The sequence below is a fragment of the Nyctibius grandis genome, chromosome 5 (genome assembly GCF_013368605.1).
Source record: "Nyctibius grandis isolate bNycGra1 chromosome 5, bNycGra1.pri, whole genome shotgun sequence".
Taxonomy (NCBI): Eukaryota; Metazoa; Chordata; class Aves; order Nyctibiiformes; family Nyctibiidae; genus Nyctibius; species Nyctibius grandis.
In genome coordinates this window covers 60,748,624-60,767,370 of record NC_090662.1, presented here as the reverse complement: position 1 = coordinate 60,767,370, position 18,747 = coordinate 60,748,624, and the positions used below count along the sequence as shown (strand labels likewise).

Here is an 18,747-nt window from a genome sequence, read left to right as displayed (position 1 = left end):
CACCAAGTGCCAGGTTGCACTTGGCTCTAATTTCATTTGTAGAAGAAAAGGAGGCAGGATACCCATGGGAGGTTCTCCAAAGGACTTTGGAGGAGCATGTTCAAGTTCCACTTTGCACAGTTTGGCCTTCCCAAAGTGCCCCCCCTCTTCCCTCAGCATTACAGAAGTCTCCTTTGTCAGAGCTTCTCTGTGTCCAGAAAGTGCCTGGTTTAAAGATCCAAACCAGAACTGACCCACGGTGCGTGAGAAGGTACCGAGCGTGTTGGCATGTGACTGCAGAGCTGATTGGTGCTGGCTTAGGGCAGGTGTTTCAGTGTCCCTGCTACCAGCTCCGCGGGTCGCTTACACCCAGAGCAGGTCACAGCCCACCAAAGGAAGAGAAGACAACAGGTTTTGGAATGTAACAATTTATTGGGGTTAATTTTTTTTTTCTTTTTAAATTTTTAACTCCCCATTTCTGGCATTGATACAATATTCAAGAGCAGCAGAAAGAACAAAATGTACAAGAATACAAGAGTAATTAGCACAACCCCCACCCCCAAACCTGGAGCAAACCATTTTCTTGTGGGAAGCGCCAAGGAAAGGGGTGATTCAATCACCCTTCCAGTGGCTACGCCTCCCACCCATCCGCTCTAGACAGAGTTTAGCCAGCTGGGAACTGGATTAAAAAAAAAAACACAAAACAAAACTGAACAAACACTATATTTAAAATGAAAATTGCAAGACAAAAAAAAAATATATATAGATATACAATTCATCCGTGCACAATCCTTAAATGTATTTTTTCAAAATAAAAAAAATTACAAGATACATATTTAGGTTTATTTTAAATTAAAAAAAAAAAAAATTACCACCTTCACTCTGTATGCCAAGTGAGGGGAAATAAAAGAGACAGATGGGTTGCACCAGAACCATCAGCACTCTAGGAGTTAGGTCTGACCTTCTCTAAGAGAAAGGGTAAGGCTCTGATGCTGCCAAAAGTCAAGCACAGGCAGAATCTGAAGCACCCAAGTACCACAGAGCTCAGTGGGGTAACTCGCCTGCTCGAAGTTCAGTATTTGCAGGAAATCTGCAGGATTTGAGCCTAAGCTTGGCACTGGGGAAGGTGAAAGGAAGGAACAGATGAGGCAGGCCCCTGTCCTCCACCACCACCACCACCACCAGACAGCTTTCTATCCAAAAAGAAAACAAACGGGGGGGGGGGGGGGGGGGGGAATATCCCAAAATAGAGAGTCCTCTATTCTTAAGGAGCATACAAGGCTTAATGGCAGGGGAGAGGAGAAGAGGAGAGGACAGCATACCAAGTCGATTAGCTTGGGGGAGGCACGGGCACGACAACTTTTTTCTAAAAAAAAAGTCACCACAATGAATTTTTTTTTTGTTCTGTCCGAGAACTTGACCTAAGACTACGTCCCCCTTTGCAGCCGGGGGGTCTGGAAGCAGCAGGCTCCCTCCAGGAGAGCTAAAGAGCGACCTACATGTGGAAGAGCACCTACCTGCCGCGCTGCCCAGGAGGAAACCCTCAGCACCCCCGGAGAGCAGGGCGTGGCGGGGGGCTGCTCGGGAGCATGTAAGGGCCCCACCAGTCCTACGAGGCCCCGAAGCCCCATGAAGTGCTTTGACTCACCCAGCCACGCTCCTGCGGTTTAGTGCGAGCCCTAAACGCTCAGCTGAACAAGGAAACCGAGTCAAGAACCGGGGCCCTGCAATGGGAATTAATGCTTCAGCTGCTTGTCCCAACCATGCCCCTTCCCACCTGCCAGATATATTTTTCTGAGCTGCTGCTGAAGCTGGCATCACCCTGACTGCATCTCGCTGCTCTCCTGTCACCTCACTTCTTCCCTACGCTGCAGCACCGTGCTTGGTGCCTGTGCTTCCCTGCTCCGCTCGGCCCAGGAGTGCAAAGGGCATCCCCGCTCCTCCATCCCCAGCGCCGTCTCAACCGGCACTCTCGGGTGGGTGCCTGGAGGGAGAGGGCTCAAAGCACAGCGCTCAACCAAGGTGGAGGGACCCTCAGCCCAAGGACTGCGCTTTTGGATGGTCCTAGAGACATTTCATTTCCCACCACGTAGAAGCTGGAGGGAACAGAAGAGCTGCCAGAGGCAGCCCACCAACACGGGAAGGGCAAACCGACTACACCGCCCTTCATTCCTGGAAGGAGAAATTTAAAGAAAGGGAGAAAGAACAACTTGGGGCCCTGCAATATCCTTATAGGCGAGGCATGTGGGACACAGGGCACCTCAGATGCACCTTGCAGAACGTATACGAAGCTGCTGGTGCCAAGGCTGTTGACTCTGCACAGACAAGGGCACAAACCCCACTAGACAAGTCAGTCTGACACAGGGCGACATCGAAAGAGGAGAAAAGTAGAGGACGGAAAGGCAAAGGTGAGGACGGAGATCGAGTTCAACATCTCCTCCCATCTAAACCCCCAAAAAGAAACCATATGCACCGCGCTCTGCGGAGGGACCTAAAACATATAAGTAAGAAAAGAAAATAAAGCCACTTATTTGCTCAACTCCAAAGCATCGATGAAACGAAGATAATTGCCAGAGCTACCCAGGGAAGGAAGCACGGAGAGGGAGAGGGGGATTTCTGCAGCAACACTCGGCACTCCTCCGGCTCTGTGCAAACGCCGTGGGAGTCGGGCTGCCAGCACCCTCAGCAGGATGGTCCCCTCTACCCACCGTCCCCTTCACACGAGGGAGACAGAGGCATAGGGCAGTGACACAGCTGGCAGAAAGGCCACAGCAAACCAAGAAGGAACAGAACCCAGGAGGCACCGAATCCCCGGCCCTAAATCAACCCTCTACAGCACACCACCTTCAGAGGGGAGATCAGGAAGGCTGCGCACAGGGTGGTGGGTGAGATGGGGGGAAAAGAGGGGAGGGGGGAAGGTTTCTTTTATATTTATATATTTATATATAAAAAAGTAAATAAGATCCCAGCTCTTGCACGATTATTGGGCGATTGAAAAATGCAGCAAAAGCAAGCAACATTGGAGTAAAAGGATGCGCCAGGCAAGGAGGAAAAGGTCTTGTCAGAAGGTCGGGAAGGAGGCGAGGGGGAAAATAAGCACTTAGCCAGACACGCACTCCAGGTTTGTTAAACCTCCCTGGGAAGAAGGACCTGCTCCTGAGCAGCCCCACTAATGCCACGACCTGGGGCGGGCAGAAGCGTGGGGGACTCTGGACACCATCCTTCAGCACGGCAACCTCTTTCTGTCAGGAGGTTCCCCAGGAAGGTGATCATCTCCAAACGCTGGGAGCTGCCGAAACCTCCTCTACAAAGAGGGGCTGGGAAAGGGAGTGAAATCCCTAGGAAGACTCAGCTCAGAGACAGCTCCTACCTGGTAAAGAGCAGGATTGGGTTTTTTTGTTTTGTTTATTTATAAAATCTCCCTGGGAACTTCAGTAAGGGGAGACGCAGAGAAATGCTCCCTTTTTCTTTTGAAAACAGGAATTAAGTAGTGGCTCACCACAGCTGGGCCTGCTCGCCATGTTCTATTTCTGTTTTCCATCTCAAAAGGAGCTTGCATCTCATTAGCTTCACACCTCCCCAGTCCCGCTCTGCTCAGCGAGGAGAAAAGAGAGCACGGGACAGGAGGCTGCCGCTCCAAGGTGAAGGCCGTGGGAAGCACTGATAGAGCTCAACGGGCAGAGAGAGGAGAAGACGTTCTCAAGAGCAGCCCAGGCTACAGGAGGCATCAAGACATCTGGCACCTGCTACTGCAAAGCCACGGGCACCAGAGAAGTCCAGACAAGAAAAGCTGTCCCAGCGTCCCCTCCCTGCCACCTTTTGTTCAGACACCAACATCTGGTGGCTTCCCTCTTCCCTGCAGTCACTCCCACACACCAGATGAACGCCCAGCAGAGACATCTTGGATGGGGAAGCCAGCACACAAGACCTGCCTACTCGCTTTGAAGAAACATTCGGGCAACTCTTCCCTGCCACCCCGCAGGAAGCCAGAGCAGAAGGCGGCAGCCCTACTCAAGCACAGTCCCGTCAGGGTGTTCCTCTCCCCTCTCCACCCCAAAACCTCCAGCATTTGCTGGCCTCAAGAAGAGGGTACACCTCACTTGGAAACACCTTCAGAGCACAAAGGCAGCTCTCTCATCTGCCTCTGAAGATCTGGCCACTGTCACAGAGATGGGATGCCAGACTACATACAGATGGGACTCTGTTCTCTGTCCTGATGTGGTGAATCCTATATGGAAAAATGCCACTCCCCACCTGATGCTGGAAGAAGCTAAGAGACCCTAAGGAGGGGAGGCGTATCTGCTTCCCAGGAGATAAGCCCACCGTGTTTAATCCTGCTTGGATATAGGGGAAGGAAAAGAGAAGAGACAGCGACTTGGCAGGAAAGGTACATGCCAACGCCAAATCTTAGCAGCTTGCTGTGCATGCAAAGTAAGTCAACTGTTTCCATGTTGGTGGCCCGATCCACGTTCTGGCAGAACGCGACCGGCCATTTCTGAGGGCCACTCGGCCGGAAAACCACTTGGAGACTCCACCTTAGCTCACAGGAGAGGTATGGGAGGGAAGGGAACTCACTCCAACACTTGGGAGGCAAGGACGGGAAGGGTTTGTAGACAGGGTTCCTCCAACATGCAACTTGCCTTTTCAGCTCAGAGATCGCTGCTTAGTCCCAGAATGCCTTTCTCTCTGTTCAAGCAAGCCAAACACCATCCCAGACACACATGCTTCGATACTACAAAATACTCTTTTTCTCTAAGGACCATCTAATACCACTACAGTTTGTGCAATCACTGCATTTATTAGTCATTTTTAAACTCTCTCTCGCTCTCTCCCTGTAGAAATTTTTTTTAAACTTTTCTTTTTTTATGCAAAACTAATCATTTCACTTTTTCCACTCCATCATAAAATCTCCTCTAAAAACACGACGACAAGAGAACAAACATGGCACAGACAGAGAGAATATTTCCCTGTTTTTTTTTTTCCTAGGGGTTACGGGGAAGGGAAGGGGATACTTTCAAACAAACTCCTCCCTCAATCCCATGCCCTTTTTAAAGGGCACGGATGGATCTTCTTTCCCATCTCCATTAAGGAGCAAGGACAAAAATTCAGAAGGAGGAGTGTAACCCACGTGAATACAAAGGTAGGTTAGTCAGCCTCAAGTGGCCCGTCCACCTGAGGGAACTTGAGGCTGCTGCTGCGTTCAAGTTAGCAAACCTCTAACTCAAAACAGCACGGGATCCTCGTTTTGGATCCAGAGGTTCAGGGTTTGGTTCCCACCTGGCGACCCACCCAGGGAGAGATTTGTCACACAAGCAGTTGAGCTGTGTCTGCAAGCCGGATCATACTCCTTTCTTCCTCCACAAAGAGAGGATCTACTGCACGAGTTCCTCTGACGCAACAAGTCCCCTCATCTCCTCACCACAGGAAGGTCCTCATGGAGTATCCCTACAATGACCCACTGTTTTGCTCTTCACAGACAGTCCCCTTGCTTGTCACTCTGGAGAAAGGCAAAACCCCTTCAATTAAACAATTCCTGCCCCCTGCCCCCAAAGAACACCATACAAGAGACACTGGGGAAAAGAATTCTGCCAAGCGAACACACATCTTGGCCAAAACACATCACGAGTTTCCTATTAAAGTTCCCTTTTATCTCCCACTTAAACGCTTCAATGTTTGTTTGTTTTTTTTTCAGAACCTCAATACCACGAAACAAAACACATCACCACATACACGCCAAACAGTAACTTAACAACCTAAAGTGACTGGCCAGTTTGCATCCACCCCACAAAGCAGCTCCTCTTATCTCGCAGCCGCAGAATAGTTCTTGTTGAGAAGGGGGAAAAGAAAGAGAAGAATCTCCTTGCTATTTCCCTAAGAAAAGCTTTTCCCTATGCCTACAAACTGCTCATCTTTGAAGCTGCAGTTGAATGGACAGGCTATGCTAAAATAAGGGATCCCTGGGTGTGCCAGGCACAGGAAAGATGCAAAAAAAAAAAAAAATAAAAGACACGAAAAATACAGGCAGGTAAAATACAGACACGCACATAAGTCCAACAAGTTATAGGAAGCCTTAGCTTGGTGAATGGATCGGGGAAGTCTCTTCCTCCCTGCCCCTCGCTTCAGCTCTGAATGCAACCGCATCCCCAAAGAGGCCACTAAGCTCTTTAACCAAGGAAAGAAAAAGGAAGAGGTGCATGAAGGGTGGTGCTAACAGCACCTGGAACCCCCCCTCGGACGGTCTGCACGGACGCCGAGCTGCTGCTGGTGTGAATTCACTGTGCCCCACAGCTTTGAATTCCACTCGCTGCGAGGCGAGGCTTGCGGGGAGGGCAGCAAAGATTTCATTACACCAACCCAGCCGCTGGAGGCGGGGAAGAGACGAGCTCTGGGCACAGAAGCCCTAATTAAGGTCAGAAGCTGGTCTATCCCTCTACCGCCCTGATGACGCCCCTTGGGCAGATAAATATTACCTCTCTCCCACAAACTGCCTCCCTTCTACCCTCAGACCAGTGCAACCACAAATTCACTACTCCACACGAGAGCACTCCTCGGAGCCGGAAGCGCCCGAGCATCCTCATGTGGAAGCACCAGAGGGGACAATTCCACTCGTGTTCACCCGCCCAGGGCAGGTGTGTAAGTAGGTGAGCTCCAGCATGGGGAATTTTTTTCCACCCCTTTCACCTCTGCAGCACATACGTAGAAGTGATGCCCCTCTGCCCCATCCCAAATACATGGGACGGGGCCGAGAGGGCGAGGCTCTCTCCACCGATGGATCAGCACCACTTTTCCTTGCCCCTACAGGCTGAGCCCTGTGCGAGTAGGGGCAGAAGGGAGAGCAAAGGAACGGCATCTCACCGTGAAGCTTAGGACCCACACAGAAATGGAGCAAGCCAGAAAAGGCAGGTGAAAGAGAGAGCTTATTCTGGATGTGAACAAGGGTGGTCAGGGAAAGAGGGAGCTGTGGGTAAAGAACAGCAAGCTGTGGTCTTGCTCACTCCTGCTTGCTAGGGGCGAAGAGAAGGAATTTCTACATCAGCTCGCAGGAGCTCTGGGGGAAAAGATCCAGCAGACATGAATATGACGTGAGAGAGACAGTTATTTCTTATTAGCACCTTTGGTTGACAGTTGTAAGGGCTGTTTCAGATGCTGAAAAGACAGAGAGGAACCCTCTCTTCCAGGCCTATCCACCACAGGCAAGGGAGAGCAGGAGAGACGAAAGGAAGCAGGAAGAACAAATGACCCACCTTAGCATCCATCCATCCCTCCCTCCCTCCTTCCGAGGGAGCAGGGGAAGCAAAAAGGGTCAGGGGAAGCTTACACGTAAGGTGGGAGACCAGCCTGACCCGGCTGGGGCAGCATCACGCTGCCAGCGTATCTTCCCCCAAACTGAAGGATGGATGTACAGCCCACTCCCTCTTCCACCACAGAAAGGCCGGGGAAGGGCATTTCATGCCCTCTCCTCCAAGCAAGTGCAAGTGATGAACATCAGGAGGAAGATCTGGGCCAGAAACAGGCTCCCCTTTTCCTCCCTTCCCCCTGCAAAGCTGAGCAAGTTGGAAGATGTAGGAGAAGAGGAGGGACCAGGCCACCTGAAATCACCCATACAACTGCCAAGGTAGCACCAATAGCCAAAGGAAAGGGGAAGCCAATACGGGGTGTTTGCTGCATGGGGCATCCCCCACCACCCCAGCTTTGTCTCAAGCACCTTCCAGGCACGACGCTTCACCTGCCCCTCTCCCCTTTGCTCTGGGGCCATCTGGATCAGGCACTGCCACGAGGACGGCACAGATGGCAGCAGATCCAGGCCACAGACCAAGAACGGGAAGGACGGCAGGATTAGAGTCATGGCAAGGGGGAAACATAGGAATGGAAGAGACTGCATGCACGTTGTGGGAGAAGGCTTGGGGGGAGTGGGCGAGGGCTCCAATCCTCTTACTTCCTCCCCTCAAGGGTCTGGAGCTCCTCTTCAGTTTTTGTCACAGATGGAAGGGGAAGGAGCGGGAAGAGCACCTTCCCCGCCACCCCCACAGGCACACAGACCACACTCACCCAATCCCTCATCCCCAAAGGCTCCACCGCCCGTTGGACACCACCACATTCAAGGACACACAACCACATCCCAGCCCCACCACAACCCTCCCTGCCTCCTCCCAGCAGCGACACCCAAGGATGGTGGGTGCCCCTGCTCCCGCTCACTGACACTCCAGCCTGCAGGCAAGAGGGAGCAGGCAGGGGGAAAGGAGGAGGAAGGGTGGCAGTGAGGGCAGAGGGACAGCCAAGGGGAGAAGGAGAGAACTAAGGACAGCCATTCGCACCACAACTTCTCGCAGGTAGAGTTCCCCCCTCCATGCCTCTGGAGCAGGGGGACCTGGCTGCTCACTTGCTGCCTCCTCCGCTGCCGCCGCCTGCCGCCACCTTCTCAAAATCCTCCGCGTTGCAGAACTCCTTGATGGTGACGGTGAGGAGGTTGCTGGTGACATCCGTGACCACCACATTAGAGCAAGGGGACATCTCAGGACGCCAGTCGCCAGCCTCCTGCTCTGGGTCAGAAGAGGAAAGGGACAAGGAGGGCGTCTGCCCCCCCCCGCACCCTCCCGACGGAGAACGCTTGCTGGTGGCGGCCGACTCGGGTGGGATCGAGAGGTCAAGGACCTCCGACTCGTGCCAGTCGGGGATGGCTGGGCTGAGGGTCTCGGGGAGCAGCTTCGGAGGGGAATCATCTGGGTCAGAGGAGGAGTGGGGGGCGGGCGAGGGGCAGCCAGAGGAGCTGGAGCTGGGGGCATCATAGGGCGTGGAGCCCATAATGAGCCCACAGGAGGCTGCCTGGGAGCCTTCGGCCTCCCCTTTGCCCTCCAGAGAGGGGGCAGGCGCAGCGGACGGCTTATTGTAGAGAGAAAAGGCGCCGAACTTCATGTGGCGAATCTGAGTGCGGAGGACACTCTCGCTGAACTTTTTGCTCTTGCCAATGACACGGTTTCGGGACGGGATCTTGGGCCGAGCCAGGCCCCCAGCCCCGTTGGCTGGCTTCCCACCTTTGTCAATGACTTTGAGGTTGAGGATGATGCGGCTGCGCTTGGGCTCGCGGGGTTTCACCTTACGGTTGATGATGCGGACGGTCTCCGAGAAGGGCGAGACAGGAGGACGGATGCCAGCCCCACCACCCACGCTCCCGCCATTCTGGGGGTCTGGACGGGGCAGGGGACGCCGGGACATGCGGTGGCATCGTCGGATGTCTTTCTTGAGCCGGTGCACTGCCGCACTGGAGTGGAGCTTGGGAGAGGAGGTGCTGGAACCAGGCTTGACAGAAAAGTGTACATCCCCAATGTGGAGGGCCTCCGCTTGGGCCCGAGCCTGCGGTGGTGGGGAGAGAGAAAAACAAACAGAGTCAGCCTACATGCAGCCAAATCTCAAATCTGGCATTGCTTACCTCAGGACAAGTGCTTACAGCAACACCGTGTCACATTCATGCCCACGTTAATGACAAGCACACGTACACACCTATGGACTACCAACAGCTATGGCACCGCCGCCATACAGGCACGGGGCACTGCCTGTATCCTTTCTGGGCAGCTCATTACCCCCTAGGCTGTGCCCCTGTTGACACATGCTTTCCCCAGGAGGAAACTGCCACCCTCCAGTCATGTTTCAGGGTTACATTTAATGGTTTCTAAGGCCCCCGCCTCAGTCACCATCAGCCAACATGCACAAGCCTCCACTATCAGCCAAACAACCAAGCATCCTCCTAGGCACTGGGGCTGTTAGTGTTGAGTTAGCATCAAAAATTACGTACCAGCCCCGACACAAGGGACTGTATCAGGTCCTCTACAAAACAAGCATGAGAGACAAGGGGGAGAGTAAGAGTAATGCATCCAGTTTGTTCCTCCCCTCCCACAACCAGTCTCATCTGCTCTGGAAAGCATGGTAGAAGGGGGTCTTGAGGAACACAGATGGAGGTGGGTGAGGGTGGTCTGACATAGTTGTCTTAGCAGAACACAAGAAATGCAGAGATCTGAAGCTTAATTTTATTTAGAGACCACAAGCAAGTTTTTTATCCTTCCTCTTCTGTGGGAGCAAGGACCAACGTTTAAAGCCAGAGACTAGGCCAGCTAGAATTCAAGTCAAGTTTAACTATACCTCCAAAGAAGAGAATGCCTTGCCCTTTTGAATACCACACTTGTTTGAGACTCACCAATGAAACTGAGCAGGAACAGCACTGGTTCAATTGCCGAGTGCCAGCCCTCCATAAGAGCCAGGGCAGGGGTACAAGAGTTTTTAAGCTCTTCTGGTGCTTGGAGACAGTGCCAAAGCCTGCCCTGGTTCATCCACCAGAGACAGGAACATTTTCTGGCAGCATGAACATCAGTTTCGTCGGTAAGCTGAGGCCATATGACCTGAAGACCCCGTGGGCACAGAAACCCAGAGCATATGCTTACATCACGCCTTGTCAGAGCACAGTTGCTTGTTGAGCTCAGCCTCCCACCTGCACCCCGCTCCTTGCCCAAACCAACCCCCTTCCTTACTCCTTCTCAGCAGTGGTCACAGGCAGAAGTCACCCAGGGCTGGAGGGGACAGGCGAGCCCCCCTCCCATTGTCCATCTCCTGAGCAGCTTCCCCCACCTCGTGGGCACAGCAAGAACTGCAGTGCTAGCAGAAGACAGCTGCTTTTCCTCCCCAACTTTTCCATCTCATTGCCCCCTAGCACACGCCAAGATCGGGATGGCTTCTTGCCAGCTAAGAGCTTAAACACTCCAACACCATCTCCTTTGTCACCCTGCAGGCTCTGCCTCCTACCAGAGAAACGCCTGGGGAAAAAAAATGTGCGTGTAAAGGCAGGGATCTAACAGATCTAAGCGAGGGGCCCAGGCCGGCTCTTTCACAATAAGCTCAAAGCCCTGGCCCTACACCCCCAGAACTCTGCTGTCACCCAGTGCCCCTCTTCTCCCACCGAGATCCCCATGGGAACTGCCAAAGATCCTGAACGAGCAGAGGACAAAGACGTGAAGACATTTTGTTCTTCCCTGGCTAATGCTGGATCGTGCCCTGCAGTACTACTTGTATCCTGGCTTCAAAAGGACTGCAAAGATGAGGCTTCCTTCCCCGGCTGTATGTGAAAATGCAGACTGAAGGGTCATCTGAACCAGGGACTCTAGACTTTGTATTAGCCGGCTGACAAAGAAACAGGGATGAGTAACACGAATGCCGAGACAGGCACAGACACTCTCCAAGGCAGACACAGACACTCTCCATGTTAACCCTGGGCCGTACAAGGCTGTTTTGCCTAGCTAGAGGAAAGTGTCCCCAGCACAGACAAACCCCAACACGTCCTGCTGTAGCATGAAGCATCCCAGTGTCCAGCTAGTTTCGCTTTGCTCAGCCTCACACATTACTCCATGCCCCAAACTGTTCAGAAAATTAATAGTTAGACACAGTTGCTGTCCCAAGCATCCCACAGGCTGCAGCACAGCAGCAGCATCAGACAAACTCCCTGTACCATGTATCAACTCTCCCACTCCCATCCCAATGATCCACAACTTGGGAGACCCCACAGATCCTGTCAGGAGGTCACAGGCACAGACAGATGCACATCTAGGACTGTGCTTGCTCCCTCTCTTCGCAGGTCTCTCTGAAGCAGACAGCAGACACAAGGACAAGCTACAGTCTGCTTTCTGACATTACGTACCAGCACAGTCTGGATTAACAACTTTATTCTTCCTTGTCCCCCGCTGCTTCCCTATCACAGCCAGCCCTTCCAGCATTGCTGCTCTTGTGCTTTGGGCTCCTAGCCAATTTACCACTGCTCAGCGGAGAGCAAAGTGCAACACAACATCCCGTTCCAAAACACAGGACAGGGAAGCCAGGCAGAGGGTACAGACAGATGTGCCGGTAAAAATCCCTGATCCACAGCTTCAGGAGACAGACACAAGCATCCTTCAGGGCCTCTCCTGCTGCCAACACCACGTGTCTTCTAGATTAATTCCCCACCCTGTAATCATGCCTTAGAGTGAGGAGTTCTGCCCCCTCTGCTCAGAGTCGAGCTGAATTGCTGCCTGCCCACAGCGCTGCCTTCTAGCACGCATGTGAGAAATCAGGCGTCCCCCCACGTCTTCCCCCAGTCTGGGGGAAGGAGTCACAAACACCCACAGTTGCCTTATACATCCCAAAATTCCTCAGCGGAGCTTCCCATCAACCATGTTAAATGACAAGCAATAATGCTGGGACAGCCACTACCTGGCCACTTCCATAGTCCTGCTGATTTTACTTTCTCAGCCTGTGCACATTAATCAGCTCCTGTCCTGTTTTTACAAAGAGACCTGTCCTGGTTTTGTGCTTACACAGCGGCTAGCACAGAGCCCTGGTCCATGGCTAGGACTTTTCCAGTGTGCTAGAACCACTAGGTCTCCTTTACTTGTTATGTGTCTGCATTTCCAGTTACTTCTGGGGCACCTCCTCAAGGCTGAAGCTGTTTCTAACTCACATTGCAGCTCTCTGCATTTATTAAATTCCAGTTTCAGTAGTCTCCAGGTAGACTACATGCACCACCAACCTCTTTGGTCAGATTATTAAGGGAGAGGGTAAGCTGGGACCCAACAGCCCCCCCCCAGGTACTACGCTGCTGTCCCCAGTGACTAGCTTCAACACAAGTTCCAAAGAGCAATATGCAAATATTCAGCTTACCCTTAGCTTGTTTTTCCAGGTAAAGTTTCAAGAAAAATCGTATCAGATGCTTTATCTAAGACCAGTCCCCAGAGCCCTCTCACTTGCGAAGCTCAGTATTCCTACCACAGGATCAGGTTTATTCAGGCATCAACTATACGAACTCAAGTCTCTTCCCTGCAGAGGGCCACACATTTTCTGGGCTCTCCTTCCCCTGCTTCCAACTTTACATTAAGTAACTTGCAACTTCTGGTTTGGAGAAGACTCAGCATTCAGTTCTATCTGTTGGAAACACACTTCTCCCTGCTACGGATCCATTACTCAATCACACTCACAAGCCGTATGAGCATGAGGTCCTTGAAAAATAAACCTGTTTAATCCTTTCAGCTGTGTCACCACAGTTTGCTACTTAACTCAGAAATTTTCTGAATAGAAACTACCTCTCTGGGTTTTGCTGTTTTCACCTGCAGGATTTGCTCACTGCTGAAGAGGTTACTCAGCATGCGTACGAAGTAATTCACTCTCTGCTTACAGCTCAGCCTACATCAGGATGCAGCTTCTGGAGGCTTGCTGCAGTGCTCTGTCACGACAGCAAGGCAATTGCTAGGATTGCTTCCCTTCCCCCCCTTCCCTTTCGGGATATGTATCACCTTTATTTAGCTTGTACAGCTCTCCCTCACTGCCCTTGGGAACTAGTATATCTCTCCTGTTCCCTACTATTTCTGAATAAATGTCCCTTGAGGCCCAGCAAGCATATTTGTTCATTCATTCCCTTAACGCACTGAGGCACACAAGCACGTACATGGACACGTGCTTAGAAAAGCCTCTCTTACCTGATTTGTATCAACACCTCTGCAATTTGGAAGGAAAAAAAAAAAAAAAAAGAAAAAAAAGACCTTGTAAGGCAATGGATTTCTAGTTAATTATTTCAAAATCAAGTCATTTCCAGTAGCACTGCTGTACCATAGTAGCACCACTCTCTCATAAATTACTGGTTCTGCTTTGTCTTTTATTCTCCACCTGCATTCCCACAGTCCTTGCTCCAAACAGCACTCGCAAGAGCTCTTCTTTCCCCTTTTTGGCTGCCATTCTGCCTTTTTATCGCCCTCTTTCTTCTGCAGTCTTCCAAGTGACAAGGCAATAGCAAGCCAGTTCATAGTGCAGTTCTCCCAAGCAACACTGCCATAAACTAAAGTTTCCCTACTGGATGAGGAACAAAATGCTACAAAGGGGAACGGTCTATTTTCAAACCACTCGGGGATAATTTACGAACAGGGAGGAGATCAAAAGAAACCCAACTCCAACTTTAGAGTTCAAGGAAGGGCGAAGCGACAGAACACCATGCTGCTCGGCCCCTTCTTCTCCCCCTCTCTCACGAAGGCTATCCCTTACTTCTTCCTCCCCATTAACCTTCTCCAGTCCTTTCACCTTAGTATTTACAGCCACCCTGACTAGGGGTCTTTGCTTGCCACCCACTGAGCTTGCAGATCAGGCTCTGTCTCTTAACAGCACTTGCTAAGACTTTATTAGATCAGTTGGCGAGTTTTGCATTCCTCTCAGCAGAGTGCCGAGGGAAAAGCAAAGTAAAAAGAGCAAACCGAGCAGGGGAAAAGAGGAAGATCACTATAGCATGAGCTATGTCTCTTTCTAACCTCGCACCAGCTTCTATTCTGACCTCCAGCTGAAGGGCCTCTCCTCAAGGACGACTTCTGCCAGACACCTAAGTAGCAGGGTATGAGCCTTACGGTGCTGCCCATTTCAGTCCAAGGACTTCCCTTCCCATACACTCAGCACAAAGCTTGCAGCATACCAGCAGCCTCCCAAGAATTACAACCTCCCGCCAAGCTTGATCTCAGCTGTGGGAAAGTTTGCCCCTAGTATGCAGAGGATAAAGACCCATTTCCTGCCCAAAACTTTGCAGTTGAAGTTTGCAGGGGTCCCTTTCAACACCGGCCATCTTGACAGCGGTATTACAAAGCCTGGACTGTAATTTCCCTTTGCAGTCTGATGGAAAGGGCAAGTGTTAGACAGCTCTCAGCAACAGGAGCCTGGCTTACAAAGGCAGCAGGTGGCCAAAGATGCATCTTTTCAAAGCTCTTCCAAAGGTGTGGGCCACTAACCTGCTGGAATGCTTTCTGCAAATCCCCCTGGGTGCCTATCTGCAGCTTTTGAGAACTAATCCCAGGGTAAACCTAGCCCCAACTGCAAACTAAAACACCCACACAAGCCAGGGGACTGAGTGGCATATCGGGGTGACTTATTTCAGTGTGTCGCCAGAAGCCTGAGTTTAAGCACTGATATACATGAAAAATCCTAGCAAGCCACCAAATCACGGGCAGACTAGTCTACCAAAGCAGTCCTAGGCCAGACTCCTGCTTAAACATCATTGCATCCAGGCCTAATCTGTTCAGTTAACAGATCAAAAAGAATATTGTTCTAACTGCCAACTCCAAAAAGACTCCCTCTGGGATGCAAGAATCAAATTTCTTCCCCTGCTTCTGAAATTCCCACTGGCAAGGGATTCTGCAGCTGAAAGAACCGAAAATATCGTTAGCGATGCACGAGGCAGAACCAAATCCCACTCCTCTCGCAGCGGCACCAGTGCTGCAGGGCTAGCAGAGGTCAAGCCTGCGTCTTTGGCAGGTCAGAAGAATTGACCAAGAAATGGATACGACACAAACCATCATGCTGGTCTCGGTCACGTTTCTAGCCGCAGTTGGGTTGCTAGTGGTTTGCCTGAACAGAGCCCAAATGAGTTCAGATAGGGCTAGCTGAGATAGGGTTACTTCTTCCTGCTTGGCCTGGGGTCTTATTTTTAGGGTAGGGTCCGAAGTCACAGGAAAACGGCAAGTCAGAGCGCTAACAGCTTCACCAGCTCCATTTACCAGAGCTGCAAACCAAGCGGCAGTGTTCTGCTCTGCCAGCCTCTCCCACAACACAGCACCAGCCTTCGGGAGAGCTCATCTCGCTCCCCGTCGCGATCCATCTTCTACAAAGTACCAAGCCAGCTCTGCAAACCTACGGGTTTTCAGTAGCGTTTGAGAAGCTGGCAGAAGGAAGATGTGCCACAGAAACGTGTCAGGGACGTGATTCAAAGGATGCTGTTGAATAATTCAGGTTCCAAGTTTAGGGGGGTTTTAAAGGGCAAGGGGAGAAGAGAGGGAATGAGTGGGTTTTATTTTCAAGATTGGGGGGTGGTTTTGCTTTTTTAAATGAGTGAAAAATTGGCAGTGGATTTTGCCGTATCGCATTCAGAATGAAAAAGAAACTGATTACACACAGTAATGTTAAAAGCACAGCACAAACACTTCTCTACCACTCTGAACAATGCCAGGTGTTACAAATACCAGTGTTTTCTAATTCAAGCAGAGGACTATTTTAAGCTGGTGGTTTCCCTTTAAGCATTCCTCTGCATTGTTGGAAACCTAAACACAAGGGTTTAATTTAATGCATGACTGCCAGAAAGAGAAAAACCAACTAGTCTAGTTTCCCTGAATAAAGAGTAAGAGGTGGTACATATCGGTTATGTTTGTAGTTCTCAGTCTGCAGATACAGAAAACTGCTAGCAGAAAAACAGGCAACGCCGGAGGGAGGAGGACAGTTCCACCAGCAGGACCTTCTGAGGATTACCAGAGTCCCCTGGGTTTTACTCGGAGCATCAGAATACGCCTGTTCCCACATTTCTTCCGTGTGCTTCCTTACGTCCTCTTAAAGCAGAGGGGAGGTGACACCCTACCCCTCACTGCTCTTTCTGGTGCTCATACAGTTAAAGTGCTGCGCTGACTTGAGTAAAGCTCCTACCGCTGTCAGGCAAAGGAAAGTATTAACCTGTTTCACAGATGGGGAAACACGCACAAAAGCTAAATGACTTGCCCAAATCCATAGGATGACTTAGTGATAGCGATGCCTTACCACAGGGTCCACCCTGGCTGTTCCAGGGCTTTATACCAGATCAAAACCAGGGAAGCTGTGAACTCATTCATCTGTCTTAGTTGTGCAAAGGTGTGTTGTGTTTCTACATTCATCTGAGTCTGAGATTGAGCTAGCTAGATGGGGACGGGGGGGGCGGGCGGGAAGAGGGGAGCAAAGTAGGGAGTTTTGTCCATAGACTAATAAATCCACAGAGCTCCCACAGCGGTCATGCAGCTACCAGATTTCTTAATTAAAAAAAGAAAGTAAAAAAAATGGGGGATGGCTGCACTAGGGACTACCTTCCTCGTTCTTCACTGCAAGCAAACAGAGATGCTACGACAGTACCTTCCTTGCAGAAATACTGGGTCTATCAGAGGGGAACTGGAAACGTCAGCCGCTATTCTAAGCAGCAGTGAAACACCCCTCTTCCCCCCCCCAAAAAAGCGAAATAAGCCTGCATTTCACAGATCAAAACATAAACCCTTCATGAAACTCCCGTGGAGCACCTACATCCTGAAACATGATCGGAGGAGCACAAGTGGCAGCAGGACTCTCGCCACAGCTGCCCAATTGCTCAGCGTGCTGCTAAGTTGCAGGGCAGGGGCTGGACAGAATAGGCTGCTGAAGGAAGAGGGAGCGGGGCAGGTTAGCTCTCCACTGCCGCAACAGCAGAATGCCGTAAGGAGCGAGAGGGTACTGGAAAAGAGACTGCAGCCTCACCGTGCACATCCGTGCGTACCGACCGTCCTGCTGGGGCACCCGTCGCACGCACACACGCTTCTGCCTCCCTGCCCCCCCACCCACTCTCCCCCCGGGTTGTCCCCATGTTCCCAGAGCCCAGTAGCAGGCACAAATCACTGGAAAGTCCAGTCCTTCCAAGGGCACGCACCGGTGAGGTTTGAGCGACATTTGGCAAGGCCTAAGTAATTTAAACAAGAGTTACCTTCAGGAGAAAAGTTTTAGGCTTAGGTCCTCTCTTCTTGGGCCCATACAGCTCACGCTCTCGTTCCCTTTAGGGAGTCAAATTTGTCAAGAAGTTAAAACTTTTCCCAAAGGGAGAAACAGAAGCATACAAGTTTAACAAAAAAAAAAAAAAAAGAAAGAAAAGAACAAGGGAGCCTGGATGCCTTTTCCCGCTCGCCCACCCAGAGCCAAACCTGCTGCAGCCCCCCCAGCCCGGGGCGGGGGACAAGCACTCACTTCTGCTCGAAGGCAGCGATGAGGCGGGAGTCCAGGATGTTCTCCTCGGGTTCCCAGGTGCTGTACCTGCCGGGCAGCGCGGGGGGACACACAAGCGCAGGGGTTAGCGCCCAAACCCCCCCCGCCCACCCCATCCCGTCCCGTCCCTCGTCCCCTCCCCACGCCCGGAACCCCGAGGATGGCCCCCGCAGGGCAGCGCGGGCGGCGGCCCCCCGCCCCCGGCGGGATGCACTCACTTGATGGCCCAGCCCTTCCATTTCACCAGGTACTCGATGCGCCCCTGCAACACACGGGGGAGAAGAGGAGGATGGAGTGGGGGGGGGGGGGGGGTGAGGCGGGCGCCCGGCGGGCCGGCGAGCGGCGCGGCCGGGGCCCGGCGGCAGGGAGCAGGGGGAGTCCGGCGGCCGTGTCCCCCCCGCCCCCGCTTCGCCAGCCCCGCTGCGGGCGGCACCTCACCTTTCGGATGCGCCGCTTGATGATGGACTCGGCGGCGAAGACGCGCTCCCCCACTGCAGACAGCTCCATCTTGCTCCTCGGCGGCGGCGCCCACAGCCCATAATAATCCCGCCCGCCCGCGCCGCCCCGCCCCCTGGCCCCCCGGCCCCGCCCTCCTCGTGCCGCCGCCGGCTCGCGCACGCCCGCGCGCCCCCTCCCGCCGCGGCCGCGCGTGACCCTCCCCCCCCCGCACCACCTCCTCCGTGGGGGGGGCGGTTGCTAAGGGGAGGGGGGCGCGCGCAGGCGCCGGCCGTTAAAGCGGCCGCGCGGCGGGGGGAGTGTGAGGGCGGGGGTCCGCTGTCCCCCCCGGTCCCGCTGTGAGGGGGGTCCCGCGGCCCCTGCCCCCGGGGACCGGCGTTCGAGGCCAAGGGCGGGCGGTTCCCGGGGGAGCGGGACGGGAAGCCCGGCCGGGGCAGACCCTCGGCATGGCGGCCGCGCTGCTGCGCCGCCTCCGCCCTCTCAGCCCCCTTCCCGCCCGAACTGGTCCTTTTTTTTACTTAAAACAAT

At 52.6% G+C, this 18,747-nt stretch overlaps 1 protein-coding gene across 1 annotated transcript; it reads right to left on the bottom strand.

Moving 5' to 3' along the window:
• Positions 1-8,355: 8,355 nt before the first annotated feature.
• Positions 8,356-18,280, bottom strand: CBX6 (chromobox 6). The gene is made up of 5 exons (XM_068401476.1): positions 18,202-18,280; positions 17,982-18,025; positions 17,746-17,811; positions 17,489-17,555; positions 8,356-9,330 (listed from the first exon to the last, which is right to left on the bottom strand). Exons 1-5 carry the CDS (start codon positions 18,268-18,270, stop codon positions 8,356-8,358), a joined length of 1,221 nt encoding a protein of 406 aa, XP_068257577.1. The 5' UTR covers positions 18,271-18,280.
• Between the last annotated feature and the right edge of the window lie 467 nt (positions 18,281-18,747).